The following is a 19,728-nucleotide window of genomic DNA, read 5'->3' as shown; positions in this document are numbered from 1 at the left end:
CGGTACTAAAGGACCTAAGACTGGGTAATTTATAAATGATAAAGGATTATTACCCACAGTTATGCAAGCTGGAAGTCTAAGCTTAAGGCTGAGCTCAGCAGGCTTCATGTTTGGTTGTCTGGTAGTGTGTTTTTTTGACACAAGGTTTCACTATGTCGTTTTGGCTGTCCTGGTATTCACTATGTAGACCAGGGTGACCTCAAATTACAGAGATCTGCCTGTCTTTGCCTCCTGGGTGCCGAGATTAAAGGTTTGCACCATCACTGCCCAGTACTTGGTAATAGTTCATTGCTTACAGATGGTACCTACTGTATCTCTTCACATTATGGAAGAGGTAGTCTCTTCCAGGCATCTTTTATACAAGTTCACTAATGTTTATTAAGGTTTGGCCTCTCACATAACCTCTCTCTCAACTGCATCATTGAATAGGGAATTAAGGTTCAGCATATAAGTTTTAGTGTAGAAACATCCATATCATAGCATAGATATAAGCATAGGCATAACTGAACAAATAAAGATATTTGCAAAAATGTTAATTAATGGTTTCAAAAGAACATTGCACACTCTAGATTATAAATACGTACTTTAATTGAGCACTGAAGAACTTGAGTGATCTTATTGTGGTTTTTGAGTTTTTTTTCCACTCAGACATTAAATAAGGATCATGGTTATAACTGACATTGAAGTTCTTGTAATTGTTTGTAGGTGCCGGGTCTTCAGCTCTAAAGAGGCCATTTGAAGATGGATTAGGGGATGATAAAGATCCCAACAAGAAGATGAAACGAAACTTAAGGAAAAGTACGTAAATCCTTATTCTTATGGTGGGAACTGGAGAAGGTTTATAGACTCAGAAAAATAAGAAAGGAAGAATTGTATTGACTTTGAATTTTAAGAATAGACCTTAGTCAACTAAATCGGTAATTGAAGGACTTCGAGCTTCTAAATTTCATTGCTTAAGATATCAATGCTGACAAATAGAAATTAATGTGACATTATTTTTTACCAACCTATTATAATGTATAAAAAATTTAAAGATGATTTATAGATTGAATTTGTATTTGTTTTCTTATTTGTAAACACATGAGAAATGTAAAAACATTCTTTAGATTTGTGGTTTTTGAGGTTTTTTCCACTCAGACATTAAATAAGGATCATGGTTATAACTGACATTGAAGTTCTTGTAATTGTTTGTAGGTGCCAGGTCTTCAGCTCTAAAGAGGCCATTTGAAGATGGATTAGGGGATGATAAATATTTTATGTCTATGAATGTTTTACCTTCATGTATGTGTTTGTAACCTGTGCATGTCTGGTGCATGCAGAGATCAGAAGAAGGCCTCAGGTACCCTAGCAATGGAGTTGGAGATGTGATTAGCCTCCATGTGGATGCAGGGGACTGAAACCAGACCTTCTGCAAGAGCAACAAGTGCTCTTAAGTGCTGATCCATCTTTCTAGATCATCACATAGGGAATTTATAGGGGTTAATAGCTTCAACAGATGTATAGCTTGAAGCAAAAGGCTTTCTAGTTTAATTTTAATCTTTCTAGTTTAATCTTAATTTCTCTTTCTTTCATAGTTCTGGATAGTAAAGCAATAGACCTTATGAATGCACTAATGAGATTAAATCAGATCAGACCTGGGCTTCAGTATAAGCTTTTGTCACAGTCTGGCCCGGTCCATGCCCCAGTCTTCACAATGTCGGTAGATGTGGACGGCACAACATACGAAGCCTCAGGACCATCCAAGAAAACAGCAAAGCTTCATGTGGCAGTGAAGGTACAGTATTCTTTTACTGATCAGTATCTCTTTTGTTTTGTTCTTATAGCATGCTTACCTGTGTCTTTAAAGCTTTAAGGACAATAACAAAGAAACTTTTCCACCCATGGGTCACATTTGTTGTTGTAACATAATATGCAGTTTAGAAAATAGAAGAAACAAATATGTTAGTATCATATTTCTGAGTCAAAGATATTTATACATGGCACATTGTTCGTGGTGATGCTCTGTTCTTTAGAATAGAGAATATTTCTTATAGGGTATAATTTTGAGGATTTTGGAACAAAATTCTAAATAATGGACAATTTCTAAATAATGAAATACCTTAATAAATTAATAAATTTGATTTACTGTAAAGTAAATGCCAACATGTCACAGATCATGCTGGTGCATTGAAGACTGATACTTACTTAAATTCTATCCTGTAAGACTATATGGTGTGAAACAGACTTAGTATGTTTTCATGGACATTACATTTGCTTAAATTTGGTTGAAGTAGAACAAGCACTATGCTAGATGCTAAGGTAAGAATTTATGGAGTTATTGTGGATAAGATGGAGACACAGTTAGCACATATATAGAAAGTGTATTGTATGTGAGGTAGTGATTAGAACTGTAGAAAAATAATAGCATGAAAAATATTCTGCTTTGTTTACAAGTTCGGTTCTTAAGTATGATGAGGGTATGAGTTTAAAATGAGACTATAAATCGAACCCAAGATTAACAAAAAGGAGACAGAGTTTGAGAACTGCTCTAGTTGTTTTCTATTGCTGAGATAAAGACCATGACCAAAATCAATGTGGACAGAAAAGGTTTATTTCAGTGTACAGCTTAGATGCAGTCCATCATAAAGGGAAAGACAGGCAGGAATCTGGAGGGAAAACAAAAAGGTTAAGTCATGAAGGATGCTGCTAAGGCTTTCTCAGTTTGGAGTGGCCTTGTTCCCAGTGGGCTATGCTTTCCCACATTAGTAATAATAAAATAAAAAGCCTTACTGACAGACTAAGCTTGATGGAGGCATTTTCTTAATTGAGATTCACTCTACCCAGATGATATAAACTTGAGTGAAGTTGACAAAATGGAAACAAAAACAATACTCACCAGTGCAAAGGAGCTGCAGTGTATACCCTGAGAATGAAGCACAAATTTAAAGCTAAATTCTGCACTGTCTATGATATAAGAACAGCCAGTTGATTTCTGAGAGTCACATTGTGTTGGTGGGTGGGCATTTCTTCTTTGATAGCTGTTGTCTTGGTATAGTGACAATTTTTTTTATGCAGTGAATTAGATGTTAACTACTTTTATTTGATGCAGTGATATACCATGATGGACTATTTTAACCTAATTTTTGGTAAATGGGGTTTGAGGGGGCTTTGTATAGCCTTTATGTTTTTTTTCATTTTGCTTTCTTACACATTCTAGGGGTGTTTATGCACACATCTGAAACATCAGTTATAAATCTAATAGCATTTGATCAGAGAGAGTTAACCTCTTTTTTTAAATTTGTGTTTTAGAAGTAGATGGCTTTCATACTTTTTCTCTTTTTCTCTTTAATTGGAGTTTGGGTAGAATGTACAGTTCAGTAGTAAATCTGAACTAGCTTGTGGTCCTTTCTGGGTTTCCCCATTCTTACACCATTGGGCAGCTGTATTCTAGAGTTTGCTTTCCATGTTGAACAATGAGGCGCAAAGAGTTCTTTCTGAAATTTTCACTTTTTTTTTTAAACATTTGCGTGTGTGTGTGTGTGTGTGTGTGTGTGTGTGTGTGTGTGTGTGTATGTTGGGGAGGGTGTACACATGTGATGGTGTGAGTGACTGTCAGGGGACAACTTCCAAGAGTCTGTCCTCTTTCTACTTTATGGAATTCAAGGATTAAGCTCAGTACAAGTTTTTCAGGGAGTTTTTGTTATTGTACATCTTGCTTTGTAAAAGTTGGCTATTTTTCTCTTTTTTTTGTGATGTGTGTTCATTATACTTTAGAGAATGCACGATACATCCTTAATTCCAAGAGGTAGAAATAATAGTAATGATTTTACATTAAGTATAGTAGATGCGTTTTCCCCTAAGCTTTATTTTTACTTAGGGTTGCTATTCCACAATTCAAGAACGTTTACCAAGCTTGATGTAAACATGGAATTTGTATTAATTGGGTAGTAAAACCCAAGTTGAATTGATGCAGAGCTATTTTTAGCCTTTATTCCATTTAATCTTTCTGTATATGAATATAGGGCAGTACTTGAGGATTCACTTGGGTTTGGCAAATAATCTGGTGTATGTTTTATGTTGGATTTTGGAAATGGAAACTTAATTCTCAAATCAAATCGGCTCTAAGAGCAGTATAAATATGTTGTATATACAAATGTATATAATGTTATTTCTTGTTGCTTTGCTCATCTAAACATTTATTTTTCTATCAAACGTGGTTCTACTATTAACTTATGGCTGAAAATTTCATTTTTATCAAGCTATCATGAAGTAATTGTTTTGGATATTTCAGTTTTTTGCTTTATGTTTTTGATCTGTTTGATTATCCTTTAAGATCCATTCTAGAGATGGAATTACTGGGTCAAAGTTAATGGATAACTCATTTAAAATGTATCAGGAATCCTATTAGGTATCAGCAATAAATTGCCAAATGCTATCCTTGAAGGCTATCTACATATTTACTAGTGAGTTTAAGAGACAGTGTTGCCATTTATGAAGACCGATCTTTTGATAAAGCTTGTAGTCCATCCTTCAGTTCTCTTTTCATTAGCACTGTGATGGAAACTTTACCTCTCCAGAATCCAAAATCAAACCACACCACACCACACCACACCACACCACACCACACCACACCACACCACACCACACCACACCACACCATACCACACCACACCACACCCCACCACACCACACCACACCACACCACACCACACCACACCACACCACACCACACCACACCACACCACACCACACCAGAACACCAAGTAGAAATCTGTCACTGTCATGTTAGTGTGGCTTAGTTCCCCAGCTCCAGCTTCCCTCTCCTCCTGCAGCTCTGTTTCCTGAAAGCCCCTGACAGAGACTGTACCTAACATAATTATTCTCATGAAAATAAACGTGATTGCTGTAGATAAAGGATAACATGAAGGGGACAAGGAGTGACAACTTTTTTGTTTTAAAGACGTGGTCTCAGTGTGTAGACTTAGGTGGCCTAGATCTCACTCTATAGATCAGGGGCTGGTCTTGAACTCAAGAGATCTTCATTCTTCTTCCTCTCAATGACTCTGAGTAAAGGCAGTGAGAAGTATTTAGAGCCATTAGGTGTTCTGAGAACCTGATACCACATTGCCTTCCTAAATAGAAGTTATGAGTGTTAGTTTCTTTTGAGTAGAGAACCATGAAATATTTTCTTTTCACTCCCAATGAGGAGTTTTCATCTTTCTTAGTTTTAACCTGTGTCAGATGACTCAACTTTCTTCCTGGAAAAGTGGCCCATAATTACATACAGAGCTTGATTTCAAGTTACTTTTTTTTCTGTGGATTATCTTGAGTTTTAAGCTCAGTTGATGTGTTTAATAGGCTTGTTTTTCTAGATAGTTAAATTCATTTCAATAAACTGGTTTTTCTTTATGTTAAGATTGATTCCAAGCTAAGTTTGGTTATGCCAGAAGTAAAATATGACAGTTGTTAAGTAGGTAAAAATAGCTTTTACACAGGAAATATTGCATTTGGCTGGTGGTAAGAAAAATGCTTCAGTATATTATAATTGAACCTAATTTTCACTCCAAAATTCATTACCAAGGATCAGAGAGGGGTGAATGGTTGGGAAATTACTAAGTGAAAACACCAGGGGCAATAAAGCAGGATTTCTGACTACAACAAAAGTAGAGGGATTTGTTTTCTTTAAAGTGCATCTGTGTGAGTGTGCGTGTGCATGTGCGTGCGTGCGCGCGCGTGTGTCTGTCTGTCTGCGCGCGTGCATGTGTTGGTCTGTACAAATGTTTACACATGTATATGTGGGGGCCAGAAGCTTTTTATCACTTTAGGCTTTATTCTTTTGAAGCAGGATGTATCCCTGAACCTGGGGTTTGCTTATTCTGGGCTTTACTTGAAGCCAGCAAATTCCATCCAGTCCTCTTTTCACTGCCCCACATGGAGCTGAGATTACTGGTATGTGTAGAATGCTGCGCTTGTAACATGAGTGCTGGGATCCAAACCCAGGCCCTCACTATTGTGCAGCAAGGAGTTTTTACTATTGAACCATCCATTCAACCCTTAAGTAGCAGAATTCTTTCTGAAGGCAGGCCAGGGTAATTGGGCATCATATATGAGATTTTGTTAGATGAGAAGATTTGGTTGGATGCTGTGAATGATTAGATAGGAACAAAACTAGCTTAATTTAGCAGGATTCCTGGTACAATGGGATATTGAGAATAAGGATCAAAGATGGAGCCCAATTTAAAAAAAAAAGAAAAGCCCAGAAAATCTGAGCTAGAGTTTAGTCAAGAAGAGTTTTATTAATTATAGAGAGCTGAGAACTTATCACTTATATTCTAAGAAAATGCATGATAGGAAATAACTTGAAATTTCTTATTAGTCCTTTCCCTTTTCTGTCAACTTGCCCTCTAGATTGAATCAAGGTCTTCATATATGCTAGGCAAGAGCTCCACTCAGAATCATGTCTCTGCCTTTTATTAGTTATCCTAGGAATTTATTTATTTATTTATTTATTTATTTATTTATTTATTTATTTATTTAGTGTTTTGCCTGTGTGTATGTATGTCTGCTGGTACCTGAAGTTGGTCAAAAAGAGTCCTGAGTGTCCTTCAACTGAAGTTACAGGTGGTTGTAGGCCATTACATGGGTGCTGGGAACCTAACTCAGGTCCTCTGCAAGATCAGCCAGTGCTGAAGCTCTTTCTAGCCTTTATCTGTAATTTTAAAAGCTACTAGGTACCTCTATGTGTTGAAAGTGGATACTGAATCAGGCAGTGGTAGTACATAACTTTTTTAATTCCAGCACTTAGGAGGCAGAGGCAGGCAGGTGGATCTTTGTGTGTTTGAGGCCAGTCTGGTCTATAGAGCTAGTTCCAGGACAGCCAAAACTATACAGAAAAACCCCGTCTCCAAAAACCAAAAACAAATAAAAAAAGGAAAGTAGATACTGTATCCCTCAAGAGGTAATACATCACTTTTATGTACTAAAGTAACTTATGTTAATAATAAGTAAATGACTTAGGACAAGTGAAGAAAAGCAAAGAAAGAAGTGGTATTAAATGATTAGCATCGCACATTTAAATTGTCTATGTTAGGGTGGGCATCCTTCTCTCCCATGCTTTGTGATTCTAAGATTTGAATCTAGGGCCTAATAATCCCTAGGCCAGTGTTCCAGTTCTGAGCTACACCCTTCTATATGCCTTTATACCATAGGAAACAAGCCCCGTTATTGGTGGTACTTGGCTTTTGACCTGTGGTAGGCATTATTAATGGTAGTTTTGTACTGATGGCTCTTGTCCAGGTTTAGGTTTCTCAGGGAGAGCATTATTAGCAGGACTCAGCAGAGCAGGTGTTTTATTTATGAAATACTGATGTCACTAACCAAGTGATGTTAGTGTACTTAATGTAACATGCTGTCTGAGTACTTTTAGAACCTAAGATGCCAAAAGGAATTCTTGGTTTTAATGCCAAATAAACACAAGGAATTTATTTATGATCAGAATGCTAGGTCCTCCATATATGAACCAGATGAGTTAATTTCAAATTTGCTTTGTTTGGAGTATTACTGTTTTATCTATACGGATAAAATATTATATTCAGATGCTATTTTCTACAAAGGCTTTTTTTTTTTTTTTTAATTTGCCCACTGTTAACAGCTTTTTGAGTTACCTGTTAAGTATAGTTGATATAATGGAGAAGTACGACGTTGCTTATATACTCAGCAACTAAAAGGTGATCTTTTTTCCCCCTAACCTTGTATCTGTGGACATTATCTGTGAACATAATGCTTTAATTAAAGGCTAAGAGAATAACTCAGTTGTGAGCATTTTATGTAGCCTGGCAAGGCCCTGAAATAAAGTAGAAAGGTTTTAATTAATAACTCAAAATAGTATTAACCTACTTTGAAAGAGATTTAAAACATACTAGTGAATGTAATTATTCCTTGAGTGATACAGTATCTACTTTCCCTTTTTGTTTTTGGGTTTTGGAGACGGGGTTTCTCTCTCTGTGTAGTTTTGAAACTAGGGTAGTAGTCCAGGCTTGCCTTGTTTATTTTAACAGGAGCGTAATATGGAAAGAGAGCTCAACAATGCTTTACATGTGCCTTGCACACACATGCTTGCATGCAAGCACAAATAGGCTGCATGTGAAAGCTTCGTTTCAGAAAACTGAGAAACCCCAGATCCAAATATTTATGCAGTCTTTTCCAGGTAGCTTTCAAGTCTTCTTTTCTTTCTAGTTTAATTTTCTTTTTCAGGTGCTATTTTTCATTGGGTGAGCTTGACTGTGCTGTATGTTTTATTATTCATCTCCAGATTAAATGAAGCAGCAGCAACTTTAGGTGCAAGCTTCTGCTTCTGCTTCTGCTTCTGCTTCTGCTTCTGCTTCTGCTTCTGCTGCTGCTGCTGCTGCTGCTGCTGCTGCTGCTGCTGCTGCTGCTTCTTCTTCTTCTTCTTCTTCTTCTTCTTCTTCTTCTTCTTCTTCTTCTTCTTCTTCCTCCTCCTCCTCCTCCTCCTCCTCCTCCTCCTCCTCCTCCTCCTCCTCCTCCTCCTCCTCCTCCTCTTCCTCCTCCTCCTCCTCTTCCTCCTCCTTTTTAATTTTAAATCAATCTCTGTCGATCTCTCTGTGTCTCTGTCCCTGGAGCACCTCCCCACCCCCCAAACTTTTATCGCTATCTTCAGACATACCAGAAGAGGACATCAGATCCCATGGTAATGAGCCACCAGGTGGCTGGGTATTGAACTCTGGACCTTTGGAAGAGCAGTCCGTGCTCTTAACCCCTAAGTCATCTCATCTCCCCAGCCCATAGGCTTGCATTTCTTAAGTCTCCTGGCTAGGTACTCTGAGTATGTGTTCCCATCTTCATGTAGTGTTACCTGGGAGTGTGGGCTGCTTTTACAGATGTAGCATCATTCTTGTTCTTCACAGGTGTTTTAGTAAATTGTTAAAGAATTTCAGCTATTTTTTTTTTTCATCTTTGGTAACTGAATAAAAATGTTTTAATGGAATTTGTACAGGTTTTACAGGCAATGGGATACCCAACAGGTTTTGATGCAGATATTGAATGTATGAGTTCCGATGAAAAATCAGATAATGAAAGCAAAAATGATACAGTATCTTCAAACTCAAGCAATAATACTGGAAATTGTACAACTGAGACCTCCAGTACCTTAGAGGTATACATGCGTCCTTTTCTTCTTTAGAATAAATAGTGTGAATACTCTGGGAAACCTTGGAGATGTGGGAAAAAATAAGCTTTTTTCACATAGAGGCATATATTACTGATATTCTGCTTTATTTCTTTGGATGCTGCTTGTTATCAGACCTTAGGTCTTGTGCACATTAGGCAAACACTCTACCACTGAGTCGCGGCTGGAGCTCTCTGCATGCTTTTTTGTTTTGAGACTGGGCTTCTAGTAGTCCAAGCTGGTCTCCTCCAGTTCACTGTGTATCGGAGGTTGACACTGAACTGACTAGTAACCTTCCTGCTTCCACCATATGCTGGAATTATAGGAGGATTGCCATATCTGCTTGTTTGGCCTTAATTGTGCCAGATTTATTTTTCAATATATTTATGAAGGCAATCATTTTCATGTACCTTTATATATTGATCTTCTTTTACTGAATTCCTAAAAAGAATCTGTTAGCATACCTATAAAAAATAGATAAACTTTAATTTAAAACACATACTGGCCAGGAAAATAATTACAGAATGTCATAATGATGTATCAAGACTATCACTTTTTTTAAAAAAGATTTGTTTATATATTTTACCTATAGGAGTGCTGTATCTGCATGTACACCTGTGTGCCAGAAGAGGGCATCAGATTGCATTATAGCAAATTGTGAGCCTCCATATAGGTACTGGGAGTTGAACTCAGGACCTCTGGAAGAACAGCCAGTTCTCTTAACCGCTGAGCCAACTCACCAGCCGCAAGACTAACACTGTTAACCGAAGGATAAAACCTTACAAAGTCTAGTGTAGGAAACAGATTTTTTGAGGTGTCTGACAAGCTTGGGTATGTAAGGTACACAAGTTCACTAATGTGTGAATCCCATAGGGGGTGTAGACTGCCACTGTGTATTTCAGAATAAGAATGAGTCCTGGATGGTGCACTAGTGATTCCAGATAATAGAATGGGATGAATGTAAGTATTGAATATGTAAAATATATATACAGGAGGAGAATCGACTGTATTCTCTTGACTTGGCTTTAGAATAATAGCAAGAGCTAATATTTATATTTTTGAAGAATTTTTTGGGGGGTATGTGGGGGGAGGAAACAGACATATAGCAGACATACAGAGTAAAACTCTGCAAAGTGAGATTTCACCTCAACAGCCTAAAACAGAAGTCAATCCCTTCTCTTGTGTTTCTACAGCAGGCAACTACTCTGTAACATATATAGTTTCACAATGACGATCCAGGGAATGGGTGCCTGTGTTGGTTCTTTTTTTTTTTTTTAAAGAGATTTATTCTTTTATTATATATAAGTACACTGTAGCTGTCTTCAGACACACCAGAAGAGGGCATCGGGTCTCTTTACAGATGGTTGTGAGCCACCATGTGGTTGCTGGGAATTCAACTCAGGACCTCTGAAAGAGTAGTCGGGTGCTCTTAACCGCTGAGCCATCTCTCCAGCCTTATATTGGTTCTTTAGAATCTATAGTTTATAGCCTGTTGTTTTTTCATTAGGTGTATTCGGATATGTTTAGAGGGACCAAAAGGCACATAGAAACAATGCCTCCCACATGCAAAACTGAGATTATTTCTTGCATACATAAAGATGAAAAGTAACCTTCAAGGCTTCAAGCAAATTGCTGTTGCTGTCTTGCTTTGTTAGTTACCTGCCATGTTAGGACATGAACAGTTACAGCTCAGAACGTAGTTCGAATGGAGCAGTCCTACTTCAAAGGCAGGCTGTTCAGGTGACTACAGTATTTACCCACCCCTTACAGAATCTTCCTCATCTATGGTGATGTTTTGCTATCAGATGATTCATTTTAGCCTTTAATGTTTTAAAGTAGAATTAATGAGTTTACTTTTTAGCATAATTATGTTAAAAAGATACTCAGTGTTAAACCTTTCTTCCCTGTCCTTTTTAGGTAAGAACTCAGGGTCCTATCCTCACAGCAAGTGGCAAAAATCCTGTGATGGAGCTCAATGAAAAAAGAAGAGGTCTCAAGTATGAACTCATCTCAGAAACTGGTGGAAGCCATGACAAGCGCTTTGTAATGGAGGTGTGTACCTATCTGTGTGCCCACCTTACTTTTCACCCCATAGACATATCAGATAGTAAAAAGCATTTTAGACTGCCAATAGCTTTTATTATTATTTTTAAATTATTTCTCTTATGTTTGAGATTATAATGTATTTTCTTTAGAGAGTCTCAGTACGTTTTTTTGGGGGGGGCATTTTTTATTTACATTTCAAATGATATTCCGTTTCCTGGTTTCCCAGCCATAAACCCCCTATCTCATCTCCCTCCCCTTCTTCTACGAAGGTGTTCCTCCTCCCCAACCACAACCCCTTCCCATCTCCTCTGACATTCCCCTGCACTGAGGGAGGAATCCAGCCTTGGCAGGACCAAGGGCTTCTCTTTCTATTGTTGCCCAACAACACCATCCTCTGCTACATATACAGCTGGAGCCATGGGTCTGTCAGAGTGTAGTCTTTGGGTAGTGGATTAGTCCCTGGGAGCTCCGGTTGTTTGGTATTGTTCTTATGGGGTCGCAAGCCCCTTCAGCTCCTTCAGTCCTTTTGCTAACTCCTACAAGGGAGACCTCATTATCAGTTAAGTGTTTTGCTGCTAGCATTCACCTCTGTATTTGACATGCTCTGGCTGAGGCTATCAGGAGACAGCTGTATCAGGCTCCTGTCAGCATGCATTTCTTGACTTCATTAATATTATCTAGTTTTGGTGCCTGTATATGAATAGGCTGGATCCCCAGGTAGGGCAGACTCTTAATGGCCATTCTTTCGGTATCTGCTGCGTGTCCCCTCCTATGAATATTTTTGTTCCTCCTTTTAAGAAGGACTGAAGTATCCTCACTTTGGTTGTCCTTCTTCTTGAGTTTCATGTGGTCTGTGGATTTTATCTTGGGTAATTTGAGCTTTTGGGCTAATATCCACTTATCAGTGAGTGCATCCTAAGTGTGTTTTTTTGTGATTGGGTTACCTAACTCAGGATGATATTTTCTAGTTCCATCCATTTGCCTATGAATATCATGAGATCATTGTTTTTGACAGCTGAGTAAAACTCCATTGGGTAGATGTACCACATTTTCTGTATTGATTCCTCTGTTGAAGGGCATCTGGGTCCTTTCCAGCTCTAGCTATTATAAATAATTCTGCTATGAACATAGTGGAGCATGTTTCCTTATTGTATGTTAGAGCATCATTTGAGATAGCCAAGGAGTGGTATAGCTGGGTCCTTAGGTAGTGCAATGTCCAATTTTCTGAGGAACCTCCAGACTGATTTCCAGAGTGGTTATACCAGTTTGCAATTCCACCAACAATGGAGGTGTGAATGTTCCTCTTTCCCACATCGTTGCCACATCTGTTCTCACCTGAATTTTTGATCTTAGCCATTCTGACTGGGGTGAGGTGGAATCTCAGGGTTGTTTTGATTTGCATTTCCCTGATGACTAAGGATGTTTAGGTACTTCTTAGCCATTTGACTTTCCTCAGCTGAGAATGTTTTGTTTAGCTCTGTACCCCATTTTCTAATAGGATTATTTGGCTCTCTGGAGTCTAACTTCTTGAATTCTTTGTATATTTTGGATATAAGCCTTCTGTTGGATGTAGGATTGGTAAAGATCTTTCCCCAATCTGTTGGTTAATGTTTTGTCCTAATGACAAGTGTCCTTTTCCTTAAAGAAACTTTGCAGTTTTATGAGGTCCCATTTGTCGATTTTTGATCTTAGAGCATAAGCCATTGGTGTTTTGTTCAGGAAGTTTTCCCCAGTGCCCATGTGTTCGAGACTCTTCCCCACTTTTTCTTCTATTAGTCTGAGTGTATCTGGTTTGATGTGGAGGTCCTTGATCCACTTGGACTTAAGCTTTGTACAGGGCAATAAGAATGGATCGATCTGCATTCTTCTACATGCTGACCTTCAGTTGAACCAGCACCATTTGTTGAAAATGCTATCTTTTTGCCACAGGATGGTTTTAGCTCCTTTGTCAAAGATCAAGGGACCACAGGTATGTAGGTTCATTTCTGGGTCTTCAATTCTATTCCACTGATCTACCTGCCTGTCTCTGTACCAATAACATGCAGTTTTTTATCATGATTGCTCTGTAATACTGCTTGAGGTCAGGGATGGTGATTTTCTCAGAAGTTCTTTTATTGTTGAGGATAGTTTTCCCTATCCTGGGTTTTTTATTTCAAATGAATTTGCAAATTGCTTTTTCTAACTCTATGAAGAATTGACTTGGAATTTTGATGGGGATTGCATTGGATCTGTAGATTGCTTTTGGCAAAATGGTTATTTTTGCCATATTAATTCTGCCAATGCATTACCATGGGAGGTCTTTCCATCTTCCGAGGTCTTCAACTTCTTTCTTCAGTGACTTCAAATTCCTGCTGTACAGATCTTCTACTTGTTTGTTTAGCATAACACCAAGCTATTTTATATTATTTGTGACTATTGTAAAGAGTGTCGTTTTCCTAATTTCTTTCTCACCCTGTTCATCCTTTGAGTAGAGGAAGGCGACTGATTTGTTTGAGTTAATTTTATATCCCAACACTTTGCTGAAGTTGTTTATCAGGTTAAGTAGTTCTCTGGTGGAACTTTGGGGTCACTTAAGGATACTATCATATCATCTGCAAATAGTGATAATTTGACTTCTTCCTTTCCAATACATATTAGATTCCTATACAATACATTCCCTTTGACCTCCTTTTGTTGTCTAATTTCTCTGACTAGGACTTCCAATACTGTAATGAATAGGTAGGAAGAGAGTGGGCAGCCTTGTCTAGTCCCTGATTTTAGTGGTATTGCTTCAAGTTTCTCTCCGTTTAGTTTGATGTTAGCCACTGTTTTGCTGTATATGGCTTTTACTATGTTCAGGTACGGGCCTTGAATTCCTATTCTTTCCAGGACCTTTATCATGAAGGGATGTTGAATTTTGTCAAATGCTTTCTCAGCATCTAATGCAATGATCATGTGGTTTTTAGATTTGAGTTTGTTTACATAGTGGTTTATATTGATGGATTTCCATATATTGAGTTGTCCTTGCATCCCTGGGATAAAGCCTACTTGATCATGATGGATGATTGTTTTGATGTGTTCTTGGATTCAGTTTGCAAGAATTTTATTGGGTATTTTTGTGTCACTATTCATAAGGGAAATTGGTCTGAAGTTCTCTTTCTTTGTTGGGTCTTTGTGTAGTTTAGGTATAAGAGTAATTGTGGCTTCATAGAAGGAATTAGGTAGTGTTCCCTCTTTCTATTTTGGGGACTAGTTTGGACAGTATTGGTATGAGGTCTTCTATGAAGGTCTGATAGAATTCTGCACTAAACCCATCCAGACCTGGGTCCTTTTTGATTGGGAGACTTTTAATGACTGCTTCTATTTCTTTAGGAGTTATGGACTTGTTTAGATGGTTTATCTGTTCCTGATTTAACTTTGGTACCTGGTATCTGTCTAGAAAATTTCCTCCAGATTTTCCAGTTTCGTTGAATATAGGTTTTATAGTAGGATCTGGTGATTTTTGGAATTTCCCCAGATTCTGTTGTTATGTCTCCCTTTTCATTTCTGTTTTTGTTAATTTGGATATACTCTCTGTGACCTCTAGTTACTCTGGCTAAGGGTTTATCTATCTTGCTGATTTTCTTAAAGAACCAGCTCCTGGTTCTGTTGATTCTTTGTATACTTCTTTTTGTTTCTACTTGGTTGATTTTAGTCCCGAGTTTGATTATTTCCTGCCTTCTACTCCTCTTGGGTGTATTTGCGTCTTTTTGTTCTAGAGCTTTCAGTTATGCTGTCAAACAAAGGTATGCTTTCTCCAGTTTCTTTTTGGAGGCACTCAGAGCAATGAGTTTTCGTCTTAGTTATGCTTTCATTGTTTCCCATCAGTTTGGATATGCTGTGCTTTCATTTTCATTAAAGTCTAAAAAATCTTTAATTTTTTCTTTATTTTTTTTCTTAACCAAGTTACCATTGAGTAGAGCATTGTCCAATTTCCATGCACATGTGGGCTTTCTGTCGTTATTGTTGTTATTGAAGACCAGCCTTACTCCGTGGTGATCCGATAGGATGTATGGGATTATTTCAATCTCCTTGTATCTTTTGAGGCCTGTTTTGTGACCAACACCATGGTCAATTTTGGAGTAGGTAACTTAACGGGCCAGTAAATATCTTCAACAAATTATAGAAGGAAACTTCCCTAACCTTGAGGAAGAGATGCCCATAAACATACAAGAAGCCTACATAACTCCATAAAAATTGGACCAGGAACGTACTTCCTCCCATCACATAATAGTCAAAACAACAAATGCACAAAACAAAGAAAGAATATTAAAAGCAAGGAAAAAGGTCAAGTCACATATAAAGGCAGACCTATCAGAATTACACCAGATTTCTCACCAGAGACTATGAAAGCTAGAAGATCCTGGGGAAATGTCATACAGAGCCTAAGAGAACACAGATGCCAGTCCAGGCTACTCTTTCTAGCAAAAGTCTCAATTAACGTAGATGGAGATTCCAAGATATTCCATGACAAAACCAAATTTACACAATATCTTTTTTTTTTTTTTGAGCTGAGGACCGAACCCAGGGCCTTGCACTTGCTAGGCAAGCACTTTACCACTGAGCTAAATCCCTAACCCCCACAATATCTTTCTACAAATCCAGCCCTACAAAGGATAATAGATAGAAAACTCCAATACAAAGAGGGAAACTACACCCTAGAAAAAGCAAGAAAGTAATCACCTTGTAAGCAACCCAAAAGAAGAGAGACACACAAACATAATTCTACCTCTAACAACAAAAATAACACGAAACAACAATCACTATTCCTTAATATCTCTTAACATCAATGGATCAATTCCCCAATAAAAAGATGTAGACTAGCAGACTGGGTATGTGAAGAGGACCCAGCATTTTGCTGTATACAGGAAACACACTTGAGACAAAGACAGACACTTTCTCAGAGTAAAAGGCTGGATAACAGCTTTCTAAGCAAATGGTCCAAAGAAACAAGCTGGAGTAACCATTCTGATAGCCAGTAAAACCGACTTTTAACCAAAAGTTATCAAAAAAAGATAAGGAGGGACACTGTATTCATCAAAGGAAAAATCCATCAAGATGAACTCTAAATCCTAAATGTCTATGCTCCAAATGCAAGGGCACCTACATTCATAAAAGAAACCTTACTAAAGCTCAAAGCACACATTGCACCTCACACAATAGTAGTGTGAGATTTAAACACACCACTCTCATCAATGGACAGATCATAGAAACAGAAAATAAACACAGACATAGTGAAACTAACAGAAATTATGACCCAAATGGTTTTAACAGATATTTATAGCATATTTCCTCCTAAAACAAAAGAATATACCTTCTTTTTAGCCTTTATTAAGAACACTCTTTGATTGAAAATATTTTCTTCATTATGATGTGGTTTTTAAAAACCTTTCATTGTTCCAATTTATGTATTTTACTTTATGCTTTGACTGCGTGTATGTATATGACATTGGTCTGCCAGTTGGATCCCCTGAAATTGGAGTTATAGATGGTTGTCAACCACAATGTGAGTGCTGAGAATTGAACCTGGGTCCTATGCAAGAGCATCAAGTGCTGTCAACAGCTGAACTCTCTCCAGCCCTATGATGTTTTTAAATTAAAACTACACAGAGGGAGTTTTCAGAGATGAGTGTAAAATGCTGTTTTTAATTTCAGGTAGAAGTAGATGGACAGAAATTCAGAGGTGCAGGTCCAAACAAGAAAGTGGCCAAGGCAAGTGCAGCGCTAGCTGCCCTGGAAAAGCTGTTTTCTGGACCCAATGCAGCAAATAATAAGAAAAAGAAGATCATTCCTCAGGTATGAATTAAGCAATCTTTGTAATAATCTCGAATTTCCCATTCATTTCCTCCTTTACTTTTTAAATTTTATTTTTGTAAACCCAATACTTGAGAAGTTAGGTGGGTAGATAGATTCCTTTAAGTTCCAGGCTATCCTAGTCTACGTATCAAATTCCAACCAACCAGGGCTACACATTTATTTTTGTCTTTCTGAATGTATACCATATTGAGCAGGTACTTAACAGAGCCCAGAATAGGGTGTGGGATCCCCTGAGGCTGGAGTTGCATATGTTATAGGCAGCTGTGAGACACTGGAAGTAGATACTGAGAACCAAACTCGGCAGTAAGGTGAGCCATTTCTTTTATCCCTGTCAGATTTTTAGTTGATATATAAGGTAATGGGTTTCATTATCACATTTTTTTTTCTTTTTTCTTATTTTCAGAGCTGGGGACTGAACTCAGGGCCTTGCGCTTGCTAGGCAAGCGCTCTTCCACTGAGCTAAATCCCCAACCCCTCATTATCACATTTTTACACATTTTTGGCATTGTATTTGTTTTTCCTCCAACCCATTGCCATCTCTGCTCTTCCAATCCTTTTCCCCCTGACTGGTACCTTCTTCCAAATGGTCTTATTTTGCATAACATGACGATCTCCATTTCTTTCTATTTTTCTGGAATTAATTTTGTTTTCTTTACAGCTAAATATAATACCCCTGTACACATACCCATACACCCATCACATTTTCTGTATCCATTAGTCTATTGATGGCCTTCTATGCTGATTCTGTATCCTGACTATTGTAGATACTCTAGCAATAGATATAGATGTATAAGTATCTTTTTAGCGTACAGACTTAGAATCTAGAATCCTTTGGGGCTATACCTGTACGAATGGTATAGGTGTGATACATATTGTAGTTTTATTTTTAATTTCTTGCAGAACTTATGATTTTCATAGTAGCTACCAAACTTATAACCAGCAGTGAATAAATATTATTTTAAAAATACTTATTTTGAGTGTATGAGTATTTTGCCTGTGTGCATATATATGTGCACCATGATCCCCTGGAACTGAGATATCGGTAATTGTGAATTGCCATGAAGACCTTGGGAATGAATCTGGATGATCTAGCCAGTGCCCCCAACAGCTGAGCTATTTCTTCAGGCCCCATGAGTTGGATTCTTAATCTATATCTTTGCTAGAATTCATTGTTTCTCTGTATGTTGTTAGGGTGGTAGAGTAGTACTGGTAGGATAAATCTGAGAACCTTGGGCATACTATGCAAACAATACCACTTATCTATTCTTGTAGCCCTGTTGTCTTGACATTGGTTTTTCTGATTTGGTTGAGATGAATGAAACCTCAGTTTAGTTTTCATTGTTACTTTCTGATGGTTAAGGATGTGTTGAACATTCTTTAAAACATTTATGGCCATTTATATTTTTTCTTTGACAGTTGTCTATTCAATTCATTAACCTCTGTTTTTGAGTACTTTTTTTTTTTTTGGTATTTAAATTTTAGAGTTCTTTACAAATTGTTGATAACTCCTTGTCTGATATATAATTGACCAAGATTTTTCTTCCATTTTTGCACACCATTGTTTGACAGTGTTTTTGCTTTGTAGTGGAGCTTTTTGATCTCATGCAGCCCTATTTCCTTATTCTTTAGTTTACTATGCCATTGGAGTTCCTTTGTGAGTTGCACATCCTATATCCAAGTCCCACTCATCTCCCTGCCCCTCACGTCTGCCCTCTGCCTTGCAAGTTCCTCCAAATAAAATATAAAATAAACCAAAGTATAGGAAACATCTCAATCAATCATGGACGCTGTCATGTGTCACAGTTTGTCTTATGATATAACCCTGTCCATATATCTTCACTTATGAATGTTCATGGCAATGAGTCATCGATTTTGTTTGAGGTTTCTATCACACTGTCAATATTAGATCCTCACCCAGCCTCCTCCTGTTTATCCTGTTGTTGCCCTATGTGGTGGAAAACCTTCAGCTTTGTAACAGTAGGACTGGCTCTTTCACAAGCCTCAATAGTTCATAGATGATGTAGACATTGTGTAAGGTGATAGCTGAGCCTGTCAACTTGCTAGCTCCCCCTTTTCTACACTACAGGGCGACGTCTCCCATCACTGCCCTGGCTAGGCCACCTTAGTGCCACCATAGTCAGAGGGCGGGGTCAGGTCTCTCATGCTTGGTCACCCTTGGGACTGGGTTACCTGTCCCTCCTCCACCAGGGCCAGTGCCACTGTGCTGCCCTGGTAAGGTACAGGACCTCTTGCTTTCATGACCCAGTGACCAACTCTCTTGATTGCTGCAGGTGGCAAGGGGGGGTGAGCATCACCTTCATACCTGCACCACTTCACAGGCTACTACCTCACAGCAGGCAGACAGGACCAGGGTCAGCTTAATAAGGCCAGCACTTTCCAAGTGCTGCCTCTGGTGAGAAGAGACCTTCTTATGACTGACCTCACCACAGTAGCCAGAGGTCTCAGTCCAAGGCAAGTAAAGTGGAATTTTTTTTTTTAAATCATGAAGAGATGTTCAACTTTTTCAAAAGCACTTTCTGTATTTGTTAAGGTGATCCTGCGATTTCTGCCATCAAATTTGTTTTTGTGTCACTTTAACCGTTTATGAAATTGTTTGTTTACTGACTCTTTTTCCAGGCAAGATTTTTCTGTGTAGCCCTGGCTGTTTTGGCACTACCTCTTTG

The 19,728-nt window shown here is 38.1% G+C and overlaps 1 protein-coding gene across 4 annotated transcripts in view; it reads left to right on the top strand.

Annotated features, from left to right (window-relative positions):
* Nucleotides 1-19,728, top strand: part of Strbp (spermatid perinuclear RNA binding protein) — a 131,034-nt gene that overhangs the window by 92,867 nt on the left and 18,439 nt on the right. For all 4 annotated transcript variants that reach the window (XR_004387981.1, XR_004387980.1, XM_032903212.1 and 1 more), the window contains exons 11-15: nt 706-798; nt 1,575-1,774; nt 8,993-9,151; nt 11,081-11,215; nt 16,883-17,023. Coding sequence is in view for 2 of the 4 variants with exons in the window: in XM_032903212.1 (XP_032759103.1) it covers nt 706-798; nt 1,575-1,774; nt 8,993-9,151; nt 11,081-11,215; nt 16,883-17,023 (728 nt within the window). In the remaining 2 variants the exon portion in view is untranslated. The remainder of the gene's footprint in view (nt 1-705; nt 799-1,574; nt 1,775-8,992; nt 9,152-11,080; nt 11,216-16,882; nt 17,024-19,728) is intronic.

Source organism: Rattus rattus, chromosome 5 (assembly GCF_011064425.1).
Source record: "Rattus rattus isolate New Zealand chromosome 5, Rrattus_CSIRO_v1, whole genome shotgun sequence".
In the NCBI taxonomy this organism is placed as follows: Eukaryota; Metazoa; Chordata; class Mammalia; order Rodentia; family Muridae; genus Rattus; species Rattus rattus.
The sequence above is the reverse complement of the archived record's forward strand: the minus strand, read 5'-3'. Positions and strand labels throughout refer to the sequence as shown.